The 11,019-nt window shown below is 32.7% G+C and overlaps 3 protein-coding genes across 4 annotated transcripts; 2 read left to right on the top strand and 1 right to left on the bottom strand.

Annotated features, from left to right (window-relative positions):
* Window positions 1-902: 902 nt before the first annotated feature.
* Window positions 903-2,724, top strand: LOC105202062 (replication protein A 32 kDa subunit). The gene is made up of 2 exons (XM_011170436.3): window positions 903-1,465; window positions 1,785-2,724. The coding sequence occupies exons 1-2, from the start codon at window positions 1,213-1,215 to the stop codon at window positions 2,258-2,260; spliced, it is 729 nt and encodes a 242-aa protein (XP_011168738.1). The 5' UTR covers window positions 903-1,212; the 3' UTR covers window positions 2,261-2,724.
* Window positions 2,725-3,462: 738 nt separating this feature from the next.
* LOC105202059 lies at window positions 3,463-6,346 on the top strand. 2 transcript variants are annotated; one of them, XM_011170434.3, is made up of 7 exons: window positions 3,463-3,723; window positions 3,909-4,167; window positions 4,787-4,845; window positions 5,183-5,308; window positions 5,390-5,554; window positions 5,758-5,943; window positions 6,016-6,346. In XM_011170434.3, exons 2-7 carry the CDS (start codon window positions 3,960-3,962, stop codon window positions 6,157-6,159), a joined length of 888 nt encoding a protein of 295 aa, XP_011168736.1. In that variant the 5' UTR covers window positions 3,463-3,723; window positions 3,909-3,959; the 3' UTR covers window positions 6,160-6,346. The 2 variants fall into 2 exon arrangements, with proteins under 2 accessions (XP_011168736.1, XP_039303813.1); XM_039447879.1 differs by lacking the exon at window positions 3,463-3,723 and having other exon boundaries at window positions 3,743-4,167; window positions 4,787-4,836.
* Window positions 6,336-7,459, bottom strand: LOC105202061 (40S ribosomal protein S23). The gene is made up of 3 exons (XM_011170435.3): window positions 7,252-7,459; window positions 6,746-6,905; window positions 6,336-6,664 (listed from the first exon to the last, which is right to left on the bottom strand). Exons 1-3 carry the CDS (start codon window positions 7,253-7,255, stop codon window positions 6,397-6,399), a joined length of 432 nt encoding a protein of 143 aa, XP_011168737.1. The 5' UTR covers window positions 7,256-7,459; the 3' UTR covers window positions 6,336-6,396.
* Window positions 7,460-11,019: the final 3,560 nt, after the last annotated feature.

Consider the following 11,019-nt stretch of genomic DNA (forward strand, 5'->3'; position numbering starts at 1 on the left):
TTTTCATTGTTTAAATTGATTCGTCCTATTCTACGAACATTTAATTTTCATCTACTTTAGTTATATTGATAAAAATATTCATAGTAAAATATTTATGTATTATCTTTATCGTTTATCTTAATTTATTATGTAATTTATTCTGAATCTGAGATATTTATGTTACTATTTCTCAGCGTTATTTGCTAAACACACCCAATGTTTGAGAGTGCGTTCAGATTCCATAAACCACTAGGGAGCTTTTCATTAGCTCCGCCCATTTACCCAGTTACCCAGAGATCACTCACCGGGTGGAGAATCTGAACGCAGCCTAGTATGTTTGGAATTTTAGCGTCACGTTGGAGAATATTTTCGGTAATACTGAAGAATACCTACTACCTCACCGATTTTGATGAAATTAGGTTCATTTGATGAACCCTTTAAGAGCCTCGCACATAAAATGCATAACATAACATAAGCACAACATAAGACCGATGCACCAATGAGCATTCAACATAAAGTCGCCATATTGATTTACATAAGATTCTCATTGGTCCAGAGGCTTTATGCTACGCTTATGCTCTGTTATGCATTTCATGTGCGAGGCCCTTTAAGCCCGTATCAGACTACGCATTGAAGATTGAGATTGAAGATTAAAGATTGAAATTTGACCAATCAAAACAAGGAAATTTTAACTCCTTTTATTTTGATTGGCCAAAGTTCAATCTTTAATCTTCAATCTTCAATTTTCAATGCGTAGTCTGATACGGGTTTTAGTTACGGGCTTTCTGTTCTAATGCAGTCTAGTGCAGGAACAGAAAACAAACCATATGTTTCCAGACTCTCCTTTGAGGGTCTCTACTTGAGGAGATAAACTGTTCAAAAAATGCATCTAAAAAGAATAAATTATTATAACAATCAAATACAATTGGTCGAATACAAAGACAGAAATTAATTAAATATTGATAAAATATTCTCAACTTAACTGATTTGAGTCATCAACCAATCGTATGATAATTAACGAACTCGTCCATTGATAAAAATAAACTTATAAGGAACAAACTTTTATTTTTTTTTTCTCAAACCACTGATGAAATCACTAGACTGACTTTCTAACCTAATCTAAGTTTTGCGCGCGTACAAAGTACCTTTGATACTTGGGTACGACTCGCCGAAAAACCGAATTTCCGAGTTTTTTGTTCATCTCCTTCGGTAAGTGTCAAACAGCTTGTTATAATGTGGAATACAAGCTCTACAAACCTTGGAGGTGGATTTTTGGACGAAAGCACGCAGGGCAGTAGTACCGGCAGAAAAGGATCACAAAATAATGATAGATCCATCATTCCTGTACTGATAAAACACATTACGTCTAGTACAGAAGACCTGCAGATCGCCGGTCGAACCGTGAATACTTTAAAACTTGTTGGAATCATACGTCATATTGAGCAAGACACGACAAAAATTTCGTTTACTATCGAGGATGACACAGGTATTTTATCTTGATCTTGATGATCACAATCTTACAATTACAGGACACAATTTTGCAAAGAGTTACGATATTTAGCATCTTAAATAAATTCTTGTTTTATATTTTATAAAAATGTCCATTAAATGCCATTCTCTTTACACATTTGAAAATTTTTTTTTTGTGTATAAAAAACTAATTTTACATATGTATAATAAAATTTCTGTATAATCAGAAAATCTTAAAAACATGTAAAATATAATTTTTATATTATTTGAAATTTTGAAGTTATTTTCATTATTAGAAAGGAAAATATTTACTTAGATTTTGTTTCATATTATAGGTACAGTTTCAGCTATGATGTGGCTAGAAGCAGATAAGGATCCTGCAGAAAGTAACATTTGTACGCAGGTCAATACATATGTACGAATTTTTGGAGTGCTGCGCACGCAAAGTAATCAACGATTTGTAATGATCTTGCGTATGCATCCCTTGGAGAGCTTGAATGATCTAACAGCCCACTTTATGGAGGTTCTGTATATTACATCAATGGCTAGGAAACCTGCAGAAGAAACTATGCTACATACTAATAATTCATCAATGATTGATAGCACAATGAGTGGTATGTCACCTGAGCAAGTGGCAGTTCTCGAGGTTGTTAGATCGGCGAACGAAGCTGAATGCGGTATCGAGAAAAAAAATATTTTGGTACAAATACCTAAACATATTATACCTCGTGTAAACGAGATATTGGACTTTCTTCTCTGCGAAGGGCATATTTATACAACCAGTTCAGAAGATTTCTTTAAAGCTACCTAAGTTACATGTTGCTCTTAAAAAGTTCTATAATATTAAGATACTATCTATATTTATATTAAATACAACTTTTCTATCCTATTTGTGTTACATTTGTTACAATTTTCTATACTGTAAATGGTCTATTAAAAAAGTAAGTCAGAATTGAGAATATTGGCGTTTAATGATGGAGCGCACTATTTGTATCATTCTATTTTTGTTTTATGTATTATGTATTTTGTATGAACGTATGTAAAAACAAAGTTTTTACAGTAAGACAACAGTGCGCTAACTTATAAGTACGTTCCAAATATGAGTCTTAATCTTTTTCCTTAAAATTAACATAAATGATAATTTTGATTTAAACATGTCAATTATTAAGCTCGAAGTATTTTAATAAGAAAATATTTAATAAAGAATATCTTGGAAATGTCTGGTTTTTAAAAATTATGAACATTAAAGATGTGCACAGGCTTGAAGTCTTACAATTGATAGCTTTTTTTTATTGGAATATCCTTTCCTTCAATTGGGACGTAGTGCCAGCTTTTTGAAACTCAATTTTCTCTAGTTCATTAAATCAAGTTCTTATAAACTAAATCATACATATGCAGGATAAGAGAATTAAATTAATGATATCCACTAGCTATAAAAAGTTGTGCATCATCCCTTGAACTAATTTTCTTTTTTTTTTCCTCTATAAATTTTCAATTTTTAAGTTGCTATGTTATGAAGCAAAAAAGTTGACATTTTCTCTTTCTTTGATTTTTTTTATCTTGGTATCACACATTATGCAATTTTACATGTAAGCTTTATGATGCCATATGTAAAAAAGTATGTCAAAAACTCTTAAGTAACTGATTCAATAAACTTCGACTTTTTTCAAGAGAACAAATTTTTGGCTGCTTTCCTTTTAGACGACACAAATTAACACTTGAACACAGTTTCAGACTCTCCTCCTGAGTAGAGTGGAAGTGTCGATTGAGTTTGTAAATGGAAAGCAAAGTGTGCCGCTTTGTGTTAAAAGTGTCGACTGTGTTCTCTAAAAGGAAAGCAGCCTTTTATGATCGAAATAGCGTGGATTCTGAAAAAATGTGTGGACACGGTCAAGGTCCGTAGATTGGCGTTGGAGGGGAAGGAAGGTCGTTGCATCCACTTCAACGATGTGGAACGAAAATGGCGGCGGCCATACTTTTACTGCACACTTGCTCACTTATACAACTAATAGCTGTAGTGTGTACCTATGTACACTAACATTGACTCGCTGTCTCGAAAATGGTGGCTATGCAACGACCTTCCTTCCCCTCCAACGCCAATCCACGGACCTTGGACACGGTTATCGTGGTTTGGGATTTAATCTCTTGAAATGTAGCTAGTGCAAGAATTACAGCAACTTCAGCCAATCAGACGCTACCATCTGCCTAATTGGCTGGTGCCTACACTAGAAAGAACTCGATTGAAGGAGCATCGTTGCCCGTTGGACTTAAAATGCAAGTGAAGCTACCATCTTGTTTAACCTCACATTCCATGTCTTTTGTTCGAAACTTTAAACGTTTTTTTATACGTTTTTTTTGACATGTAGTATTGTTCGATCTAGCGATATTTCTACAAAATAACGAAAAATGAATATCTGAATCGGACATAAGTAATTGCAAAATTGAAATTTCTTTTTTAGCTGGTGTAAAATTATTCTCTAATTTTTATGTGTATCTCATAATTTGTTACTATGAATGACTCTGATGATGTTATGACAAGCATATACAATACGTTGTTACACTTACGATATCCGCACATTACTAACACGGAATCAAAGGACTTGGAGGCAACGATTCTCAGTGGTGAAAATCGGGTTTGTTTACTTTCTTGGCTCCTGACAGAAAAGTCGCCGTCGCTTGGCATCAATTTGGAAAAGCTGAAAAATGCTGCTTTGGAAGGTATTTCTATTTTATCAGTTGTACAATTTAATGTCGCACTCAACAACTAAAACTATACTTTCATTTATGCTACAATTAATATGTATTAAAAAAATATTTAAAGATGTGACATTAAAGTGTCGAAAAAATGCGTATATGGGGCATTCCATATGAAAAGGGTCTACCTAAAAATAAACTAGTTGGGATTTTTAAAATGATAATGAAAACGTGTTAGTGGACATATTGTATAAGGTTAATGATAAAAAAATAAATATTATATGTCTTGCATCAAAGATATTAAAGGCTTTGAGATTTTTTCAGATTTTTACAAATGGATATAATTTTTATTTTCTTATTAAAATTAACATTTTTATCTGAAAATATAGAAAAATCCTAAAAAAATCATATCTATAAAAATGTTTTAATTTTTACAAATGTTTGAAAAAGAAAAATTTCTTAAAATGACAGCCTTCAATATCTTTGATGCAAGGTATGTAATACTTATTTTTTTATCATCAACCTTATACAATATGTTCACTAACAAGTTTTCATTATTATTTAAAAAGTTCCAAGCAGTTTGTTTTGAGGTGGACCCCTTTCATGTGGAATGTCTCACACATATATTTTTTTTGTTTCTTAGATCAATTATTCGAGTACTACTCTCAGATTGGAATCTGCAACAACAAGAATGTATTACTGGTTTGTTTTAGATATTTTATAAATATACTTTATTAAATTCATTGGTGAAAAAAATCCTCAATATATTTAAGAATTTTTTATATTTTAAATCTATAAAGACGTTTCAAAAAATATATTGAACTTTCTTAGATTTGATGAGTTTTTTTAAACTTGTATAATAAAAAATATTTCACAGAATTTACATAAAAAAAAAAATTCTAATTTATATAATAAATCCATAAATTTTTAATTATATTTTGAAAAATTATAAGAATTCTAAGACAAATTTTTATTAAAATTATGCTGAATAATTATGTTAACATTATTTTGTATCAACAATATTTAATGTTTATATTAGGGTAAATGTTCCTTTAAGGAGCAACTGCCAGTTTTAAGATTATTGTTAGACTTTATGAAAAAAGTATACATGGAACCTTTACCAAGTACAAGTGAGACGGAAGAAACACTTACAGATATTATTAAGGTATGATAATGATGAATAAATATATTTTTAAAATTAATCTATTAATAATTAGTAAATTATATATTGTAAACATATTTTTAGTTGTGCATTGATGATGCTGAACAGGCTTCCTCCTCTCTAGCTGTCATTAAACCAAAAATAAGTTATGCAGAAGCTAATAAATATATTGAGGAAAGTGAAAAAGAGATGTTGAATAATGATTGTGAAGAAATTAGAATAAATTTGTCTGAAGACTTACACGTAGAGGTACAACATTATATTTATTTATATAGTTATCTTTACGAGTATTAAGCAATTTGGAATAATTATAGTACTTAATGTTAGTATACATATTAAAGTCTTATATCTTAAAATATATATAAATGTCCTTGGTGTAAACTAAATTTTATAATAAAATTACAAACCAAATATACAAATTACTGATATTTTATGTAAAAATTGATGTGTAGACTGATAATAGATTGGTTAATGAAGAACAGGATGCACTGTTTGATAAAGAAAAGGAAAGATTTGTGGAAGCATTTCACACAGTTTCATCTTGGCCAGTAAAAGTGAGGAGTTTAGATAAAAATATTTCTGATTCTATTTGTTCAAACATTAAAACCATCTGCTCTGATTTTTCTTCTTTGAAAAAGGTATGGATTTCATTCATTATTGTAATAATACTTTAACAAATTTTCAAATACATCTTTTATGGACACTTACAGGTACTACAAGCAAAAGAAGAAATATCTCACGTAAAATTAGCAAAGGAATTACCGAAGACTGCCACACCTTTAAATGCAATTATAGAAGATATAGTCATTTATAATGAGGAACTTGAAAATCTGATAAGCAATGGTGACGAATGATCTTACAATATTTATACTCTTGTAGTTTTATAATTGTTTAGTAATATTTATAACGTTCCAAACACAAATTTTGTAACATAGAAAAAGGGATTATCTATTTATATAATTGTACCATAAATACATGGATATTAATGTAGAGGAAAATACTTTGATAAACTTGAAATAAAATGATTACATGGATTTTTAACTTATATGTTTATATTTGTCAAATACATCTCTGGTGGAGTAATTGATAACTTAAGATCTAGGTCGCTCCTTTTTCTCTTTGTAAAGAGCAAGTAGGGAAACGTTTGCAACCTTTACCACCTTAAATCGTACTCCAGGAATATCACCGACGGCATGACCTTTACGACCGAAACCTGCCACTAGAACTTCGTCGTTTTCCTCAATATTGTTGAGGCAACCGTCCCTTGGCACGAAGGCTGTAATCTTCTTTCCATTCTTGATCAGCTGTACCCTGACGCACTTACGAATGGCAGAATTGGGTTGTTTGGCTTCTACTCCTCTATTGAACGATTAGATACCAATAAGTTACATGACAACTAAACTTTAATATTAAAATTATCATATGAATGTTATTGCTTACACTTTTTCCAAGACAATGCCTTTGGCGTGAGAAGCGCCACCGAAAGGATTAGCCTTCCATCTGGTTCCCAAGTGTGCCTTTTTGTAGTCTTTATCATTCCATCGCTGTTCGCGTCTGTGGTTCACGTGCTTACGTGCAGTGCGAAGACCTCTGGGTTTACCTGTGAAAAGAAATTGAATGATTAGGTTAGGTTTTGTACTACACTCTCTAAGACATAAAAATAAATTTCTTTATACGAAGAAATACCAAAAATATATTCACGTTCAAATACAAAACAAAATCATCACGTTAATATTATCTACATTGGTATCTTAGACATACACGTTGTCTGCACCACGCTACATGAGCGCATCAAGGAGAAAAATATGATTTATACATTTGTAAGTGCGTATAGCGTGAAAAATATAAAGCAAAATATATTGATACAGTTTTCGTCGAGAGATTTTCAATTTTCACGATCATTATTTCTTAATTACAGTAGTATTAAACAAGCTTGTTCAACATACCCATCGTGTTCCGTGCAATTCACAACCGGAAAAGAAGCCTTTCTTCCTTCTTCTCTAGGGAGAAGTCGTACCTTGACAGAGTCTGCGTTCGTAAATTCACTGTCAGTACTAGGGCTGTGTTCCGATATTAACTGCCAGTACTGAAAATGTATAGTATAGGTGACATGAACTATAAATTTTCAGTACTGCCAGTAAAAACGGAACACAGCCTATAGTCCTATATAAAGAGAGAAGCGACATTGATGTCCGAAACTCTGATTGGTAATCTGATTGATACTTGATTGGCTAAGCGAGCAGCCATATTGTGACCACAGCTGTTTGCAGAATGATACGAATGGTGTTTGATGACGTTAGAGCGGTCCCAAAATGGCGGTGGCTGACTCAATTGGATACTGAAGGTTGTGGTGGGGGTTTGATGTCGCTTCTCTCTTTATATAGGACTCTAGTCAGTACTGAAAATCTATTAAAGGGCCTTGCACATGAAATGCATAACATAATATAAGCACAATATAAAACCGATGGACCAATGAACATTCAACATAAAATCGCCATATTGATTTACATAAGATTCCCATTGGTCCAGAAGCCTTATGCTACGCTTATGCTTTGTTATGCATTTCATGTGCAACAGGCTTTAGTACCGGTCTACAATAGAAGAATAGACTGCATTCGTTTATGCAGTGAGCTACTGCTTTTCGATGATTTTTGGAATGTAGACTTGCTCATCAAACGGCGAACGTAATTGGTTGATCCACAAGTAAAAACCAATTACGTTTGTCGCTCGATGAGCAAATCTACATTCCAAAAACCATCAAAGAGCAATGGCTGCGCTAACCACTGCATAAACGAATGTAGAGTCCCTAGAAGTAGAGAGTATGGACATCTGCCTAAAATGTCGGTGATGAATATGCAGTGTATGTATGTACGTGAGCTTTATGTGTGTGTATGTTCTCCGCTCGATGAGAAAGTCTACATTTCAAAAACCATCATTAGTTCTTACTTGTGGATCTAATCACGTTTGCCGATTAACAAGTTTACATTCCAAAAACCATCAAAGAAAAAGTGTCGCAACTATAATGAACACCACTCTACATACATACAGTCTGTAGCAGAATATTGAAACTATATACTACCAGCGCAAGTTCTGATTGATTCTCTGCTTTCTGCTTTTTTACCAAGATGTGAATTCCCCTTTAAACCGTTTGTTTTCTGTTCCTGAACTCCCTGAATTAAGGTGCTTTCCAACAAGAGACACAAGCGACACTCCGTTTGTTTTCTGTTCCTGAACTCTCTAAATAAGTGTACACTTAAAATGAAATAGATAGATGTTTCAAAGTTAGCGAAAGCAAGAAGGAACGTTCCAGTGCAGTCTAGTGCAGGAACAGAAAACAAACCTACAGTGTAACACAGTTGTGCAGTCTAAATGGAACAGATAAGTTACCAAACACGGTCACTAGAGTGCGTAAATGACTGAGTTAGTAAAAAAACACAGATTCGAATTGAATCAGAAATCTATCCGTAGAAAATCCAGACCCGTTAAAGAAGAAATTTTACATTATCCAATGTAGGAATAACTTCTTTACAATGCCGACAAAAAAATAAACTTGCAAATTAATCCGATAAAATACGTATGAATAATTAATAATCAACGAATGCATTGTTTCTTAGGCTTATACAATTCTTTAAATAAAAATAATGAATATTGATTACTATCTAAGAATTCTGGGTCCGATACGTTATTTTCGAACACGAAAACATTTTTAGTAAAAATATAAGTCCATTGTGCTAATTTAAAGATGTAGCATGTAAAGAAATGAAAGGTTTAAACTATAATTTTAATTTTGTATGTTAAGGCGATAAAATATGACTGAACATGACTAAAATGTACCAGTACCACACTTGAAAAAATAATTTATTTGCCCGATGTGTTGGCACTATTGATGGCTGACACGGCCAAACTTAAGATTGAGCTGTGTTTTGCAGTGTCGCTCTGTGTCTCTCTGTGTCATAGTTGGAAAGCACCAATGTAGACACTGTATTACACAGCATTACACAGTGTCGCCTGTGTTTGGCTGCGTTCAGATTCCCCACCCGAATGCACCCAGGCACCTAAAGAGCGTTCAGATTCCTTTAGAGTGCCCCTACCGGACATTAGGTGGGTCGTTCACTTTATCACTCTGTCTATCCCGAGAGAGTGGAAAAACCACATGGGTCCTTGAGCTGGGTGAAACGGGTGGGTGACGTAAAGGTGCGTTCCAAATGTATCGCTATAAAAATTTCTATATATTTGTGATAAAGCTCGTATATTTAAAATAAATTTAAAATAAAAAAATAAATTTAATTTAAAATATTATAGTAAATAAAAATTAAAATGTATCAATATAATAAAGAAAAACGTTAATAACCAAGAAAAGTTTAAACGTTTTGTTTATTATTCTGTTTATGTAATTACAGATTAATAAATATTAATCTTTTATTCTATTAATGTAAGGTTTCTTGATCTACAGTCTCACAAAACCGTTATATAAATATTTATATTTGAGATTAGTATGTTAAAGATTTTTAGTATTATTAAATATTTTCTGATACTAATAAAATATACTGTTTGTTTTCTGTTCCTGAACTCCCTGAATTAGTGTGCACTTAAAGTGAAATAGATATATATTTGAAAGTTAGTAAAAACAAGAAGGAACGTTCCAGTGCAGTCTAGTGCAGGAATAGAAAACAAGCCTATACATATAATAGATGATATGCGCAATATATATCTTCATCTAATTTGTTAAAATAAAAATTTATTTTTATTGTTCAAATTGATTCGTCCTATTCTACTAACATTTAATTTTCATCTACTTTAGTTATATTGATAAAAATATTCATAGTAAAATATTTATGTATTATCTTTATTGTTTATCTTAATTTATTATGTAATTTATTCTGAATCTGAGATATTTATGTTACTATTTCTCAGTGTTATTTGCTAAACACCCAATGTTTGAGAGTGCGTTCAGATTCCATAAACCACTAGGGAGCTTTTCATTAGCTCCGTCCATTTACCCAGTCACCCAGAGATCACTCACCGGGTGGAGAATCTGAACGCAGCTTTTCTTGTTGGAAAGCACCCAGAGAGACACAGAGCGACACTGCAAAACACAGTATAGTTCAATCCATTGAACTATACTCTAACTGGAATGGGCACTAGCCACCAGAAAACGTGACGAGAGAGAGCCGTTTCGAAGGGCCACCTCTCTTTATCAGTACAGTCACGTTAGAAAGTTTTGCAGTACCGGCACATGAGAATAGATAAACGAGCAACTTGAGTGACATACATAAATAAAACAAAAGCAAAATTGTAATATATTTTTTTAAGTATTTAAGTAACTTTTTAAGTAAAAGTTAATTTCTTCCTTGTTACCACGAATTCCGTTACATGCTGTATCAACATGAAAACAAAGAAGAAATTTAACTTTTGAGTAGGAATGTAAGGTGAATGCTAACACATGCGCAGAGAACGCTTAGAAAAAGAGAGGTGACCCCTCGCATCATGCTATTTCTATCACGTTTTCCGCTTACGGACGTTATATGGCAGTGCCCATTCCAGTTAGAGTATAGTTCAATGGCTCAATCTTAAGTTTGGCCACAGTATAAGAAAGAACAGTAGGTCGACTCCGTCATAAAGCACGGCGAAAGTTATCTTTCGCGCATGACCAAATTGCACAACCAGCAATATGGCGGTTAAGTTCTGATTGAACGATTCCAGCATATGGCGTC

The sequence above is a fragment of the Solenopsis invicta genome, chromosome 1 (assembly GCF_016802725.1).
Source record: "Solenopsis invicta isolate M01_SB chromosome 1, UNIL_Sinv_3.0, whole genome shotgun sequence".
In the NCBI taxonomy this organism is placed as follows: domain Eukaryota; kingdom Metazoa; phylum Arthropoda; class Insecta; order Hymenoptera; family Formicidae; genus Solenopsis; species Solenopsis invicta.